Source organism: Odocoileus virginianus, chromosome 24, assembly GCF_023699985.2.
Source record: "Odocoileus virginianus isolate 20LAN1187 ecotype Illinois chromosome 24, Ovbor_1.2, whole genome shotgun sequence".
Taxonomy (NCBI): domain Eukaryota; kingdom Metazoa; phylum Chordata; class Mammalia; order Artiodactyla; family Cervidae; genus Odocoileus; species Odocoileus virginianus.
The window spans coordinates 6522096-6540476 of record NC_069697.1 but is presented as its reverse complement, the minus strand read 5'-3'; the positions used below and the strand labels follow the sequence as shown (position 1 = coordinate 6540476).

The following is an 18381-nucleotide window of genomic DNA, read 5'->3' as shown; positions in this document are numbered from 1 at the left end:
CAGAGAGAACATATTGTTGGAGATGATAACCATTGTGTTCAATGGAAGAAGGCAACACACAAGTGTGGATATCAAAAAGCCAGCCAAAGGAAGGAAAAAACAGCTATAAAAAGCAGATGGTTTGAAGAGAAAGGAAATGTAAAACAGAATCCAAAAAAGTATATGGGTCAAAATAATAACATAAATGATTCTGGCAAAAATATTGCTCTGGAGAAATGCAACAAATGGCCAAAACCAGAAAGGCACAGCAAGATTAAAAATGTAAGCATTCTGGGGCAATAAAGAGAAATACCTATTACCTGCATATTTTTCAAAGTCTAAAAGCTGAGCAATTTAAATTGATCCACACTAAAGCTAAACAGTAAACACTGACAAAAAGACGTAGAAACCCAAGTAGATAGTCCCAGATGTACAACTAAATCTAAAGACCAATTAAGTCATCTAGAAATTTATGTTGCATTTGAAAAGAGGTTGTATTATGCACTGTTCTTTGTATTTGTTCACCAAGGTCTGAAAGGATTGCAATATGAGTTGCTTCTTTCAATACTCGTGGTGGATTTGTCAATGACCCATTCATACATTGCGACTAGGTCCACTTTGGAGCCAATGTGTAATGTGCCTACAGAGCTAGGTGGTGTCTTCAGGCCAAGAGAGCAGATATTCCCCCACATAACTATGCAGCCACGCATTTGACACCTAGATGCCACCAAACACCTCCTTCCTGCTGCTGACTCCCTTCCTGACTTCAGCCCAACTCTTCATTTCACTTCTAGAATTCAGATCTGACACTCTTGACCCTCTGGCTCCCAGCTTGATGGAAAGTTTCCAAATCCAGCAAGAGGAAAATGCTATAAGCTGAGCAGTAAAGCAAGTAGAAACAAGGGCACAGGATCAAGAGAGAGTTGCCTTCAGGATATAAGTTTGGATCAGCCAGTTCGAACAGGAGAAACTAAAGGTGGGTAGCAAAATCATCAAGCGGGAAGCAGCCTGCAGAGTCACTATACTGCTGTTATTATTAACATACGGTGAATTTGTATACACGGGCCTGGTTTACTTTTTAAAAGCGGAATTAAATACAAGGTGTTTTCTTTCTGTACATTTAGTAATTTGAATATAATTATGGTCCTCCACTCATTCAATGGTTTGCACTTAAAGACATGTCCTTATATCAACAACTTCTGGACAATCTGGAAACCACTTCTGGGCACCTTAGAATATTTCTAACATGGCAAATTTTGGCTGATTTTGAACATCTGACTAATGAGTCAGTCATGGGCTAACTAAATTCTGACTAATAGTTTACCAAACCATTTCTAGATGCATGGCTAGGCTATATTTCCTGGCCTTTCCAGCAATTAGGTAGTCTGTGATAGGGCTCTGGCCAACAGAAATGGGTGGAAGTGAGTTATATGGAATTTCTAAGGCTCTTACCCAATCCTCTATTTTCTCTCTTTCACTGACGGTTAGCTAAAGGTAGGATGGTACAACCACAAGCTAAAAAAAAAAAAAGAAATCTGATTTCCTGAGTTACCACAAACCTATGTCAGCAAACTTTCTATAAAGGACCAGACAGTAAATATTTAAGGCTGTACTGTCTCTATTACAACTAGTCAACTCTGGTCTCACTGCATAAAAGCAACCGTTGACAACACAGAAACAAATGTGATAACTGCATCCCAATAAAACTCTACTTACTAAAATTGGGTGCCAACCCAGATTTGACCTATGCACCACAGTTTGTCAAACTCCAATATTATAGAACAACCAAAAGATTGAAAAGTAACCTCCTACTGTGCTAAGCCATTGAGCCCTTAGAGTTTATCTGTTAGAGAATTTAGCATTACCTTAACTAACCAAATGACATTTTGATTGTTTACAAAATTTACTTTAACACATGTCATGATGGGAAATTGTGAACCTGACACCCCACAGGTTTTCAATTCTACAAGAGTCCTTTAAAACATTGAAATAGAGCAGAAAGAGATGACCTGCTGTTTTCGTTTCTTTGTTTGGTTTTCCTCTTTGATGGAGACTGTATCGTCTTATTTTATGGGGAAACAGGTAAATTTTTGCCACCGTCTTCCCAGCTCCAGGCAGACTTGTAATACTTTTTAACAAATCATTCCATTTACTGGGAACAGTGGAGAAATCCTGCCATGCATTCACTTAACGATCTCTCCCACAGATACTGAATTTCTCTACTGGCCCTAATGACCAGGAATCCAAAGTAAAGCATTTCTCAGAGCAAAAATGGAGCAACAGTGGGAGGATGAAGAGTTCAAAGTGAAAACTGTCAAAACTTAATTCAGCCCTCCTGCAAGAATCCACAGTTTTCTATATTTTCCCATTATGTGATTGAAGCAACAAGAAGAAGAAATAGCAACATTGATTTTGACTGTGGTTTATAAATTGTTATCAGAGAGAGACAGAGAGGGAGATTGAAAAGTAAGGACTTAATGCATGAGACAAGTGCTCGGGCCTGGCGCACTGGGAAGACCCAGAGGGATCGGATGGAGAGGGAGGTGGGAGGGGGGATCGGGATGGGGAATACATGTAAATCCATGGCTAATTCATTTCAATGTATGACAAAAACCACTGCAATGTTGTAAAGTAATTAGCCTCCAGCTAATAAAAATAAATGAAAAAAAAAAAGAAGAAAAAAAAGGAAAAGTAAGGACTTAAGGGTCATATAGACCTAGGTTGGCATTCCTGCTCTATTCTGACACCTCTCTGAGCTGTTTCGATATATATTTTATTGTAATAATAATAAATTGGGTATAGCATCCAGCATGTGGTAGGTACTCAGAAAGTATTAATAATTATCATTAGTTTTAACTGCTACTTACTGCCAGATTCATAAATTATCATTTTCAAATAAACTGTAAATTTTACACAGAATTTTTTGTTTTGTTGATAATTAGTACATTAATTAAAAAAGCCATAGCTTATTTCACTAGACTTGTCCCTCTTCCGTTACTCTTGAGAGGGTTATTTTAGACAAAAGTTCGCTCCACTACACACTCCTAAATTTCTGTATTTCTAAACTCTCTTTTTACTGGATATTTCCATATTTTGTTTTATCCTCATCTTTCTAACAGACTTGATCGTGTCCCTTTAATACCCTCCCCCTATCCTCTACAGAATAAGTACAAACTACTTATTAGGCATTTAAAGTCACCTTCCCATTGCCTCATCTCAACTACATCTCTCTTATCTACATTTTAGGATTGCTGAATAATCTATAGTTTTCTAACCACAGCACAGTATTTCATACCTTGGTAGATGCTATTCTACCTAAAATGTTCTTTATTCTATACGTATTTGGCTAAACAAATTCAGTCTTCAAAATGTGGTTGAAATGTTACTTTACTCATGCATGGAAATTAATCACTATTTCCTTTGTTCTACTAACAACACTTAATATTGCTAAGCTTTATACTAAAGTATTACATATTTTATAGTATTATAATAAGTAATAAGTTGACCATGAACTATGTATGGTGGCACACCATTTATAGGCAATATCTCATTTATTCTTCAGAGCAATTTTATGTAGTTAGTTTATATTATTGTCCCCATTTTACAGATGAAGAAGCTGAGACTTAAGTATTAATTGACTTGCCAGGGTCACTTCATTAGTGAATATTGGAATATTCTAAATTGAGACTTGTGGTCAGCAGATGTTAAACAGTACAAACAGGATGAAAATAGAAGTAAATGTGAGCCAAGAAAGGATATCTTTTTAAAAGCCATTAGTAACTTCTCAGAAAACAAAAGTCAGAAATCAAGAAAAGTAAAGCAAATGTAAACCTTGGAATACTGGCAATAAACACAAACTACTCTTTAAAGAAATGTATCTGCAAATAATAATCATTAAATATTAAATGTTAAAATTAATGAATATATTTAACATTTAAAAGATTAATAATAATATTGGTTATTATTATTATATAGTAAAGACCTGATTATTTTCAGAAGCTGATTCTAAAGCAGTGTTTCTTAACTGAGTTTGACTTCACCTTCCCCACAGTTACATTTCACAACATCTAGAGACATTTCTGGTTGTCACAACTGGAGGATCCTACTAGCATGCAGTAGATAAAGGAGATAAAGGCCTAAATTATGCTAAATCCCCCATGATGGTAAGATGGCTCCCCCACATCACAGAATCATCAGGTCCAAAATTTGATGAGTTTGAAAAATACTGGTTCAAAAAAATCCATTGAAGAGAAAGATTGAATAAAAAGATAAATGTGATAACTGATAGGACAAAAATCACAAAGAAGAATAAAAGGAGTACATATCAAAAATATTACCCTTAGAAAAACTTTATCAAGAACTGTTGTCCTCAGTTCTCTTTTATTTTTTAGAGATACAGAGGTTGAAGTTGAGAAAGTTTAAATCACTTATCCTTTCAAAGTCTATCAGAAGTTTAATTCAAATCTTTGAGCTCCCAGTTTGATGTTCTTTTAACTATGCCAGCTAGTATTTTAAGTTCAAGATAAAGGGTAATTCCTGGAGACATGATAGCATAAATACCAACTATAAAGCAATTGTTTTATTTACAAATTAATGACATAACTGTTGACTATATGTTTCCATAATATATATTAAGCACCTTCATTTTTATTACAGGAAAGAAAAAGTGTCTATAACACTGGAAAGGAAGAAGCTAAGAAGAATGCACTTAGCATACTGGCATCAAGTATTCACTCAACAGTGACACCTGAAGAAGGACAATTTAAAAGTTGTATGAAATTTTGAATTACATTTAATCACATATAATTTACACCAGAAATTCTGGTAATTTCATAGTTTAAAACATTACACCTAGATGCCCATCAGCAGACGAATGGATAAGGAAGCGGTGGTACGTATACACCATGGAATATTACTCAGCCGTTAAAAAGAATTCATTTGAATCAGTTCTAATGAGATGGATGAAACTGGAGCCCATTATACAGAGTGAAGTAAGCCAGAAAGATAAAGAGCATTACAGTATACTAACACATATATATGGAATTTAGAAAGATGGTAACGATAACCCTATATGCAAAACAGAAAAAGAGACACAGATGTACAGAACAGACTTTTGGACTCTGTGGGAGAAGGCGAGGGTGGGATGTTTCGAGAGCACAGCATCGAAACATGTATATTATCTAGGGTGAAACAGATCACCAGCCCAGGTTGGATGCATGAGACAAGTGCTCGGGCCTGGTGCACTGGGAAGACCCAGAGGAATCGGGTGGAGAGGGAGGTGGGAGGGGAGATCGGGATGGGGAATACATGTAAATCCATGGCTAATTCATGTCAATGTATGACAAAAACCACTACAATATTGTAAAGTAATTAGCCTCCAACTAATAAAAATAAATGAAAAAAATACATTACATATAATTCTTTCAAGATTTTTTAAAGCACAAATTAAAATAATAAATTACGGTATTACACTGTCACATTTCTATAAATTGTTACTCAAGGGAAAGAAATGTATGCTACTGAAAATCTGAGTCTTCAGCCATCAGAGAAAAAAGTTAAAATTCAGAGATCATTACAATATTCTTTACATTATGCTGCCACAAAAACAATTAAAGCAACTATTAATGGCTTCACTATACAACTTGGAGCATGAGCTGTAATGAGAAAAATAAATCATCTTGTTTCTTTAAATACAAGTAATTAAATGTGCAAGCACAGCAGAAGTAGGCAGCGCAGGGGGAATCATCTAGAGAACAGAGAGCTGGCCCATGCAGCAAGTGCTGCCATGTGAGCGAGCCAGCAGGAGGGTCCACAGTCCTCGGCAACCAGGCATCCTCGCCATGAAGGAAACAGCTGGAGGCCAGAGACCGCCCTCTGCTCTGCTGACATCTGCTGCTATGTATTTCTATCATGGGGTTTCTTTTATTTATCAATATGTTTGTTTTTCAAACAATTTGATGGAGACCATGTGTCAACTTAATTGCCTTCTGATCATTAGAGGCACTTGGGCACACCACTGTTTTATCTGCAACTCACTAGCAATGCTAATTTGGAGAAGGCAATGGCACCCCACTCCAGTACTCTCGCCTGGAAAATCCCATGGATGGAGGAGCCTGGTAGGTTGCAGTCCATGGGGTTGCTAAGAGTTGGACACGACTGAGCGACTTCCCTTTCACTTTTCACTTTCCTCCACTGGAGAAGGAAATGGCAACCCACTCCAGTGTTCTTGCCTGGAAAATCCCATGGATGGAGGAGCCTGGTAGGTTGCAGTCCATGGGGTTGCTAAGAGTTGGACACGACTGAGCGACTTCCCTTTCACTTTTCACTTTCCTGCACTGGAGAAGGAAATGGCAACCCACTCCAGTGTTCTTGCCTGGAGAATCCCAGGGATGGGGGAGCCTGGTGGGCTGCTGTCTATGGGGTCACACAGAGTTGGACACAACTGAAGTGACATAGCAGCAGCAGCAATGCTAATTAAATACTTAAACCTTACTAATACATACAGAAATTAAGTCAGCCAATAGCCTTTCTTCTCTTCCCCTGGCACCACAAGGAGTCCTCCTTTGCAATGTTGTTTATTGGTAAGAACAGCATCTTCTGGAACCACGCAGTCTTAGTCTGAATCCATATTCTACCATACTGAGATACTGGTAAGCAATTTCATCTCAGTTTCAGTTTATTCATCTGTAAAATGGGGATAATAACAGTACTTATATCATAAAGCTATTGTGAGGACTGAATGGAATACTCCATGAAGTGCTTGGTCCAATAAATGGCATCTAGCAAGCCTCTACAAGCATTAGTTAATATTAGTCCCTTTCCACTCTGATTTCTCTGAACTGGCATTGATAGTGTAATTTTGTCTCATTTTTACACAAGAGACTCCACTGTCTACCAAATGCCTCCATCTGCCTATATCTATAATCTGATCCCCTAAACAGTTCCTTTTCATTAATAGTCTACTCAAATTATAATGGCTTTCCCACTTGGTATTCCTCTGTGAAATCCTTTCCTCAAAAGAATGCTTTTTCCCTTCTGCACGGGCATCCTATCTGCTCACTAAATTCCAACTACTTGATGATGAAGTCTTTTTTGAATGTTCCAGCAAAATAGGATTTCTATAAGATGTAAAATCTGACAAAATAACTGCCCTCATTAGCAACATTATCCATATATTTTCTTGTCTATGTCACAATTTCTGCTTTTTTAAAAAAAATTTAATTTAATGCTTTTGAGTATCTTCTGTTTTCAGAGCATTAGTGTTGCGACTATATGAACAAAATAATAAGAAATGATATCTACCTTGATTGTTCTTACAACTAATAGGGTAAGAATATTAATCAAACCGCCATTCTATCATGCACAAGTACTTTCTTTATATCTTCCCAACTGAATGTAAATGATTCTTCCTTTTAACCAGCATAATGATTTATTTATTCTTTTCTTTGACTTTGGAAGTAAGTCTTTCAAAAAAGGTGAAATTTGGAGGAAAAAGTATAAATAGAACATTGCAAGTAAAATGAAGAGAGAATGTAACGTAAAGGCAAAAAAAAAGGCATTGTAGAGACAAATCTAGATTCAAACTCTGGATTTTGACACTAGTACTTGACTGTTTGATCCTACGCTGGTGTCCCACTCCATCCAGGCCTCAGTTTAAGTCTCTGTAAATGTGGATACAATGCCTTCTTTGAAACTCTGTGAGACTAAAATGAGAAATGTCCTACAAAGTACAAGATCAGTTCAGTTCTGTTCAGTCACGCAGTCGTGTCCGACTCTTTGAGATTCCATGGACTGCAGCACACCAGGCCTCCCTGTCCATCACCAACTCCTGGAGTTTACTCAACCTCATGTCCATTGAGTCAGTGATGCCATCCAGCCATCTCATCCTCTGTCGTCCCCTTCTCCTCCCACCTTCCATCTTACCCAGTATCAAGGTCTTTTCAAATGAGTCAGTTCTTTGCATCAGGTGGCCAAAGTATTGGAGTTTCAGCTTCAGCATCTGTCCCTCCAATGAATATTCAGGACTGATTTCCTCTAGTATCGACTGGTTGGATCTCCTTGTTGTCCAAGAGACTCTCAAGAGTCTTCAACACTACAGTACAAAAGCATCAATTCTTCGGCGCTCGGCTTTCTTTATAGTCAACTCTCACACCCACACATGACTACTGGAAAAAACATAGCTTTGAATAGATGGACCTTTGTTGGCAAAGCAATGACTCTGCTTTTTAATATGCTGTCTAGGTTGGTCATAACTTTTCTTCCAAGGAGCAAGTGTCTTTTAATTTCATGGCTGCAGTTACCATCTGCAGTGATTTTGGAGCCCCCAAAATAAAGTCTGTCAGTGTTTCCATTGTTTCCCCATCTATTTGCCATGAAGTGATGGGACCAGATGCCATGATCTTAGTTTTCTGAAAGTTGAGTTTTAAGCCAATTTTTTCCCTCCTCTTTCACTTTCATCAAGAGCCTCTTTAGCTCTTCTTTGCTTTCTGCCATAAGGGTGGTATCATCTGAGTATCTGAGGTTATTGATATCTCTCCCGGCAATCTTGATTCTGGCTTGTGCTTCATCCAGCCCAGTGTTTCTAACGATGTCCTCTGCATATAAGTTAAATAAGCAGGATGACAATACACAGCCTTGAAGAACTCCTTTTCCTAATTGGAACCAGTCTGTTGTTCCATGTCTGTTTCTAACTGTTCCTTCCTGACCTGCATACAGATTTCTCAGGAGGCAGGTCAGGTGGTCTGGTATTCCCACCTCTTGAAGTTTTCCACAGTTTGTTGTGATCCACACAGTCAAAGGCTTTGGCATAGTCAATAAAGCAGAAATAGATGTTTTTCTGGAACTCTCGTGCTTTTTCGATGATCCAACGGATGTTGGCAATTTGATCTCTGGTTCCTCTGCCTTTTCTAAATCCAGCTTGAACATCTGGAAGTTCACAGTTCACATACTGTTGAAACCTGGCTTAGAGAACTTTGAGCATTACTTTGCTAGCGTGTGAGATGAGTGCAATTGTGCGGTAGTTTGAGCATTCTTTGGCATTGCCTTTCTTTGGAATTGGAATGAAAAACTGACCTTTTCCAGACCTGCGGCAATTGCTGAGTTTTCCAAATTTTCTGGCATATTGAGTGCAGCACTTTCACAGCATCATCTTTTAGGATTTGAAATAGCTCAACTGGAATTCTATCACATCCACTAGCTTTGTTCATAGTGATGCTTTCTAAGGTCCACTTGACTTCATATTCCAGGATGTCTGGCTCTGGGTGAGTGATCACACCATCGTGGTTACAAAGTACAAGGTAGGTGGTCAAGAAATTATTTTCTAAAATAATATTAAAAAACTTTAGTTTGCATAGGTAATCCAAGAATGAAGGGGTGAACAAGCCATGTGTGAAAGAAACTATAAATGAGAACACAGGTATCATGTAGGTGACAGATCAAGCTGAAAGGAGGCTGGGAATTTAAAAGTGAAGGCCAGTGTTCAGTGGTAGGTCAGCTAAGGAACTTTCACGAACAGGGATGTCTAATGCTTAACCACACGATATTTGCTGAATCGTAACAATTAAAACACTTTCTTAACCTTAATCTCCAGATTTTTAAGTATGATCTCCTAACCAAAGTGATTCTCTTTTTCATTTGGGTGAACACCTAAGAAGAAAAGAAAAGCAAATCCACATGAGGAAAGACACTAGAAAATTCAAGAAAAGATAGAAATCAGGGCAAAAGGAAGACAGAAAAAAGTATAAATCCTTGAAATATTATGGTGGACTATGAAATTGGGAATGCAATCTGTAATTAAAGCTATTTATTTTTTAAGAGCACAGTGAGCTATCACCTCACACCTGTCAGAATGACAATCATCAAAATGAACACAAATAACAAACGCTGGCAAGGGTATGAAGAAAAGGGAACACTTTTGCTCTGTTGGTAGGAACATAAACTGTGGAAATCGGTATTGAGGTTTCTCAAAAAACCGAAAACAAAATGACCATGTGGTCCAGCAATTCAACTCTTGGAAAACTTCCCAAGCACAAATTTATAAAGATCCATGCACACCAATGTTCATAGAGCATTATTTACAATAGGCAAGATATGGAAGCAACCTAAATGTCCATCAATAGATAAGCGGACAAAGAAAATATGGTGTACACACACACACACAAACACACACACACACACACGCAGACACATTACTCACACACACATACACACTACTCACACACACACACACTACTCACACACACACACACAGACACACTACTCACACATACACACTACTCAGCCATAAAAAGAATGGGATTTTGCCATCTGCAGAAACATGGATGTACTTGGAGGTCATTATGATAAGGAAAATAAGTCAGACAAAAACCAATATCCTCTGATATGAATTGTATGTAGAATCTAAAAAACACATTGAACCAGTGAATATAACAAAAAAGAAGCAGACACAGATATAGAGAACAAACTAGTGATTACCAGTAGGGACCAGGAAGGGTAGCTACTAAGTCACTTCAGTCGTGCTCGACTCTGTGTGACCCCATAGACAGCAGTCCACCAGGCTCCTCCGTCCCTGGGATTCTCCAGGCAAGAACACTGGAGTGGGTTGCCATTGCCTTCTCCAATGCATGAAAGTGAAAAGTGAAAGTGAAGCCGCTCAGTCGTGTCCGACTCTTCGTGACTCCATGGACTGCAGCTCACCAGGCTTCTCCGTCCATGAGATTTTCCAGGCAAGAGTACTGGAGTGGGGTGCCACTGCCTTCTCCCAAGGGTAGACAGTACAGTATATTTAGGTAGGTATAGTATAGGTATGGGCTTCCCAGGTGGTACTAGTGGGAAAGAACCTGCCTGTCAATGCAGGAGACATAAGAGACGCAGGTTTGATCCCTGGGTCAGGGAGATCCCCTGGAGAAGGAAATGGAAACCCACTCCAGTATTCTTGCCTGGAGAATCCCATAGACCGAGGAGCCGAGTGGGCTGCAGTCCATGGGGTTGCAAAGACTTGGACATGACTGAAAGTGACTTGGTACTTCAGCACATTTAGTAGAGGTATAATATAGTAAGAAATACAAACTATTAGGTATAAGATAAGCTATCAGGATATATTGCACAACATGAGAAAAATAGTCAATATCTTACAATAATTATAAATGGAGCATAATCTTTAAAAGTTGTGAATCACCATATTGTACACCTGCAACACATAGTATTGTATAACAACTATACTTCAATTAAAAAAAGAAAAAGGGAACAGGGAGTCTGAGTTGACTGAAAAAGGTTGGGACAAGCAAGCATGAGAAAAAGAGCAGCCAGATGGAGCTAAGATAGAAGTGACACCAATCGGAGGACTGAAATATAAGACAGGAGAAGCAACTAAAGTCTTTGTTGTTGTTTTTTAATCAGAATGGTAAATGTTTTGAATAGATGTGCTAGAGAATCCCTGGGGAAGGGACCAATTTGGAATTATTACAATAATTGACAGAAAATTTAACAAGGGTCAAGCTTGTGCATAAAGGAATAGATGAAGATGTCTATAAGGGGATAAATCCAAGCTGCAGTGCTGAAGCAAAATCTCTAATTTCTAGCAAATTATGGAATGTGGAATAGCAATGTTTATTATCAGAAGTAGACTAGGAAATCAAGATTAGATGCCTGGAATGCTGGCATGTACACTAACCAAAAACAAGAATAGGAGAAGGGAGTACTGTATTGAAGATCCGTTTCTGACACTGTCATATACAGGTTTGTTCTCTCTCACCAAACTGTGAGGCTGTTTGGTGCAAGGACTGGCCAAATACTCCACATAAATGTTTCTTAATGATAGTCATCTATTGTGGGTACTATCCATGGTCTCTTTTCCTTAGAAATAGAACCCATAATTTTTAGTTGGGCACATGGTTGCTTAGAATAAACTTTACATTTTCCAGTCTCCACTACAACTAGATAAGGCCTTGGAACTACAGAACAGGCCAAATGGATGTGGAAGAATCCTTAATGAGATAGGACATGTCTTGTTAATTGAGTGAAAGTCAGTTATCCACTCAAGCTGAGAGATGGATGCCAAAATGATGATGGTGAACAAAACAGAGAGAGCTTGGATCCTCAACAATTTTGTGAAGTCCCCCTGCCAGTCATGGAGTACTTACTTCCAGATAGCCTTTAAATGAAAAAGAAAGAAACCCCTATTTTAATTCTGCTATTGATAGGGTGAGTCTTTTTGTAAACAATTTGTAGCCACATCTAATTTTCTCTAATATAGCTACCTTGATCATATTTGTTATTTTCTTCAGTTCAATTTTTTCAAAGGTTTATGTAAATATTTATTCTTTTCTAACATTTAGAAATATTCTGGAATGCTGACCAGGCATTCTTTACATTTGATTGAAGTTTTTTTAATTTGATAAGTGACATGGTAAAAACGTCCTTATAAATATAGCATTACTTACCACAGAGTCTTATTGGAATATCAGATGTATGACTGATATGTTCACTAACCAGAGACCAACCAAAATTCTCTTGTGAACAGTGCTTACGGTGGTCAAGTCTTAGGCCAAGGCCATTTATCAAAGTAGAAGCTGGACTAAACATGCAGAGATAATAGCCACGGTCAGGAGAGAAAAGTGGTTTCTCTTCCATCTAGGTCAGACAAGCCATCGCGGGTACACGGAATATTAGAGGAGAATGACATCCATTTGCTTTTAATTATTTTCATAAAGTTAAACATTTTTCAGTCTTTGGATGGTAGTTTACACTTCCCTACTTTCACCTTGAAATGCTTATTTTGGGCTGAGAACTCTAAGCCTGAAATTAATTACTTTCTTTTAACTGAGTTTTATTGGGTAGAAGATGCTGCCCTAAAACAAAAGGAATAATTGTAGACCTAGAAGTACTTTAAAAATCATTCATTCTAAGCCATATGGTTCACAGGCAGAATGGTCCAAAGAGACTCATGAACATAATTAAATCTTTCTCAGTACAACTGTCTTTTCATTCATTGATTCATTCATTCATGTATTAATCCATTCAATGGCTATTTAATCGTTATGAATAAAGGATTGAGGAGAGGAAATTGTGACAGAGAATAAGGTCCTGGGCTCTGTATATTTTCAGTTTAGTGGGGATAGAGATAAATTATCCAGATAATCAAAACTCAATATAAATCAAGATGTTGCAATCATTACTACAAAGAACAACAGAAGACAGAGGGACAGGAAAGGTAACTAGCAGAGACTTTATGAAGAAAGTTGCATTTTGCTGTACCTGAGAGGATGAGAACAAGTGAGGGTAGAATGGACATTTCAGACAAAAGGGTGAGTTTCTTTTCAACCTTGTACAGTTGATTTCTGTACAAAGACTTTTTCTTAAATTATTTTTAACATACATTTGGGTGGGAGAGTAAAATCAACTCATCCCAAAGGAGTCAGAGATGAGAATGGTAACTTTGTAAAGCTGGACATCCTAAGTTAATGCTGCATTAAAAAGTGAGGCAAGGTACAAAGGAATTCCTGCGAAGTTCACCAACGAAAGGGTCATGCTACCCTTCAGCATCTGGAGAAAATGAGTATAGTATGGTTTAAAACCCAAGAGCTACTGTTCACAAATGTCATAAATTAAATGACTGAAAAAGATGTCAGTAATAAGTAAAACTAGGGTTTCAATTTACAAGTGAAAACCCAGATAAATGTGCAGTATCAAGGAAAATCATATTTCATTTTATTCTATACTGTAATGAATTAAGCAGGCTAGGATTCACATATTCAGTCAGAAAGTGTATAAAGTACAAATGATTTAGAGAAAAATGCTGGTGTCTGTATGACTTCCACAAATAAATCTTATTTTTACTTTATAATGTATGTGAAAAATAGCTTCCCTTTACCTCATACTTGTGACCAATGATGGTTTTCAGTAAGCGAGATATCTAGGATTTAACAAGGCACTTCATCAATAAGTGGTTCTGATAACACAGGCACATTCAGAGGATCTGTTCCTAACTTTTACAACTGTAGAGAGGCTTTTTGACTTTACAAACTGCTTAACTTTCTTACACCCATATTCCTCTACTGCTCCCCAGTTCACAACATGCTTTATATTCTACCTAACAGGAAATCTGCATTTCAGCTTTAAAGTCTGCAGGTAAGCTTTAGTCACTAACCTTGCTGTCTTCTGTCTCCTTAGCTTCTCCTTGGAGGAGTTTCTTCTCTGCAAATTCACAGTTTGATTTGAAGGCGAGCTGACAAGAAAGCACTGAGCTCTCTAATTCGGTGAGTTCCAGAGGTCTCGAAGAAGAGCGCTGTGACTCAGTCGTGCCAAGACTTGGTATCAGAAGAGCAGTATGAACAGGCTTTGACCCAACAGCTGGCTGCCTTAGTTTTGAGGCAACCCCAAGTACAGGCATGACTTCTATAAAAGTATCTTCTTGCTGCCAAAGAAAATGCTTCTAACCTCAGTCTGGTAGACTCCAACTTTAGTATTTCCAGAATAAATACTTTAAACAAAACTAGCAGTCATCATGATTAAAAAAAAAAAAAACTAATAATATAACTTTCAGGAAGAGGCAAAATTCCCCTTCATCTTCAGTTAAGTTTATTTCTTGCTGGCTTGAATTCTCATGTTTTCATTCTCTCATATATTCATTCTCTCTCCTCTGTTCAGTGCGTCACTGCCCAAGTAATATTAAATACTCCTTTGGGGAGGAAAACTTTCTTGAAGGTAACTGCTACAGAGCTCTTTCTCTAGGATTAAAGAGCTCCTAGATTTACTCTTTCTTCTCACTAGAGCAGTCTGAGTCTGAGCATTGTGAACGAAAAAGAACAAAAGGGAAACCCTTCAGTCCAACTGTCAAAGCAGCCAAGAGACCACAATAGCAGGACAGGCATTCTTCCTGACTTCAGAAATCATCATCCTACATTCTCTTTTTAAAGAAAATTGTATTTCCCCCAGCTTAAAAAAAAAAAAAAAAAGAATGGATGCAATTAATCGCCAAAACAAACAGCTGTTGGAAGAACTTTTAGCCCGGAAACAATCTCAGCAATGAAGCTGTTTGTCTCATTTCCAGCTATTTTTCACTACTGACAGCCATGAACCATGGTGTTCATTCTGTTTCATCCCATGAAATCAGGTTAAATTCATGCAATAGCAGCTAAAACTGCTAAATCACTCAGCAGATCATGACTGCCTAGGTTATGAAAACATAGTAAATACAAAGAGCAAGACACCAGATACACAGTAATCACTTTAAAATTTAATAATGGTGATAATAAAAATATTTAGAACTAATACATATGGGAAATGTACTGCATAGCAGTTACTGGGCAAGCACTTCACACATTATCACACTTAACCAATGGGATAACTCAAGAATAGGCACATGTATTTTCTCCACTTCAGAGAAAGGCTAACTCAGATTCATTTAAGTAATTTGATGAAAATCATGCAGTTAAAAAGTGAAAGAGCCTGTACTATTTAAAGAGTAAATTTAAAAATGAAGAAACAATTTAAAATGAAGCTATTATTCAAGCTCATTAAATCTAACTTAAAATTCTAAACTTCTAAAAGGTGTCCATTGATATATTCAATGGCTATGAACAATAATGCTTCTATCCATAAAATGATTTTATGATCATCAGATCAAGTTTCATTTTTGGTAAAAGCATATCAGGAACTATAATAAAAGCAAAGGGTATGTTTTTAAGAAAGCATCTGATGTAGCATACTGTCATTAAAGTAGTTGCATTTAGATAATGGGACTCCAGAGAAATTCCTCCACCATTTAGCAAAACCATACTTATATGATGGTCTTGAGATTTCAAAAGAAAATTTATACGTAATAACAGGAATTTATTTGATTTTATATCCCTTATGTTGGATAATTCTGTAAGACATTCACAGATTTCCTCCTCTTTTTAAAATTTTTATTTATGTTATAATTATCAACTATTTTAAGATTTAGTAAGATTCCAAGTAAAGCTCATGGAAAAATGAATGAACATTTAGTATTCTTTCAAGAACTGGTGGCAAATATGAGAATCATAATCACTATTGTAGAAAATATCTCTCTATAGTGAAGGAATGATTTTATTTGTCTACTATTTCCAGGTCTAAAATTATTATGTACTTTTTTATCCAATTTAAACTTGAATTTAATCCAAGAACTAAAGTACTTTTTTTGGTTCTTTTGATATAAGTATAGAAGAAATTTGAATACAAGTTAGATCTCACAAACCTAAAAAGTACCTCAAGTGGGCTTTACACAATGGGATAATAAGAAACAAACATAACACTAGTAGTGATAAAGAAACAGTTACTTTACATTTATAGTGGAAGTTAGTTACTTTACATTTATAGACCACTTAACACACTGTCTCTTCCAGAGACTATGAGATACTGCAAACCAGGAGATATTCAAGTTCCTAAAGCAGGTTTTAAATTCTGTGAGAAGATATATGCACCCTGCAATTCTCACATTGCAGACACAATGGCATACCTAAAATAATAGCACTGGTGGGGAAATCAGGTTCTGGGAAGATCATTCAAAACATAAGCAAACTCGGGGAGCAGATCACTAACAAAAAATAATACTGGTACTCCGGAAGATAATTTGGACCACCCAGGCAAGCAATCAAGCTCAGAGTTAAAAACAAAACAAACAAATAAAATATTGAATAGAAGCACTGGAGATATTTTAATTAGAATTGGTAGAAAAAAATCTAGTTGAAAGGCAAACTTCTGAGTCCAAAGATTTGCCACTGGGGCATATGGGCATATGGGGCAGTACAACTGGCAAATATTTAAAAGTCACACAAAACAGGAGGCCCTGAATACAGGGACTTACTCTTTAAATTTTCTTAAAATTGAGCCAAAAAGGCACCTGTTGAGGGGATAGTATTAAAGCTGAGGATTTCTTTTCCTCCCCAAGGCTATAATTCTACCTTGTCTTATTCTGCCTCCCTTGATCTAGAATGTATGACATACAAAGCTACATAACTTCTACATTATATCAGCATAATTCTATTTACCAACTGTAAATAAGCTAATTGGTATTTCAGAAATGTGCTGGAGGGGAACACACTGTATTTCCTGATACAATCAAGTTGAAAAACAATGTTCACGTGCAAAAAGGTATCTTTCACTTTGAAATACCTTTTGCTTATTACACAATATCATTTCACTAGGACAGAAATATAGAATTGAAAGTAGTCACCGCTGATAGCCTAGGAAATTACATCAACCACTAAGTACATTAAAAACAAGCTAACTTTTTTTAGAGAATTTACTGTGTGCCAGGCACCATCATCCATTTCATCCTAAAAAGAACACCACCTTTGAATAGGAGACAAAGGTGCTGAGAAGTAATTAACTTAAAGTCACAGAAAATGGGGTTTCTCAAACTGGATTCAACAAACTACCACCTGGAGTGCTTGCTAAAAATACAGATTCCAAATACAGATTCTCAAATTCATCCCAGATCTACTAAATAAGAATCATGAGGGAGAAGTTTATGAATTGAATTTAATAAATTGATTCCCATATATACACTAGATGTACACTAAATATACACTAAAATATAAGATTAAGAATCTTACATTTTATTTGATTTGTAGCTTGACAGTTCAGGAGATGGACTCTAAAAAGCTTGATAGCCTGTGGTCAAATTTTGCTTCTCCACTTACTCACTGTATGAATCTGGCAGTTGCTATGACTCAGTTTCATAAAAAAATCTGCAGTTCTTTCACAAGTTACTTGTGAGAATTTAAAAAATGAGATAAATTAAGCCATTTTTTCTCATCAAATCTGAGGAAAAGCAGCATACATTAAAATAGCACATTATTACATTATTCTAAACTGTCAATTCCTTTTAAAGAAAACCAAAAATGAATAAAATGCATTTTATGTTTATCCACATAACTTTATTTCCTGCTGTATGTATTCCTTTGTGTAGATGCAAATTTCCATCTGGTATCATTTCCCTTCTCTCTGAACAACCTCAATAACATTTATTTTATTACAGATTTGCTAGTGATTAACTGTCTCAGCTTGCTTGTCTGAAAAAGGATTTACTTCACATCCATTTTTAAAAGAAATTTTTTTCTGAGTGTAGAATTCTGAGTTAACAATTTTCCTTCTTTGATACTTTAAGGATGCCACTCTATAGTTTTCCATTTGCATAGTTCCAAAGGAGAAGTGTGTTGTAATTCTGATCTTTAATCCTCCCCGTGTACTGCGGCTGGTTTATCCAGCTTTTGTTATGATTTGCTCATTTTACTCATTTTTAACAATTTGATTTTGTCATGTTTCTTCTAGGTTCCTTAGTATTTAGAGTTCTGTCAAAGCTGGAAAGTTTAGAATAGTTGTTTCTAAAACTATTTGTTGCCTCCCTCTTTCCTTCTGGGGCTCCAGATACACACATGT

At 36.8% G+C, this 18381-nt stretch overlaps 1 protein-coding gene across 8 annotated transcripts in view; it reads right to left on the bottom strand.

Annotated features, from left to right (window-relative positions):
- NAV3 (neuron navigator 3) overlaps positions 1–18381 on the bottom strand; it is an 889111-nt gene that overhangs the window by 363818 nt on the left and 506912 nt on the right. For 3 of the 8 annotated variants that reach the window (XM_070454238.1, XM_070454240.1, XM_070454241.1), the window contains exon 1: positions 14126–14437. The exons of 2 other annotated variants lie outside the window; for them this stretch is intronic. In XM_070454238.1, coding sequence (XP_070310339.1) covers positions 14126–14368 — 243 coding nt within the window. In that variant the 5' untranslated portion in view covers positions 14369–14437. Of the gene's footprint in view, positions 1–14125; positions 14438–18381 lie in introns of those variants that run through there. 3 more of the 8 variants (XM_070454239.1, XM_070454244.1, XM_070454245.1) reach the window with 1 other exon arrangement.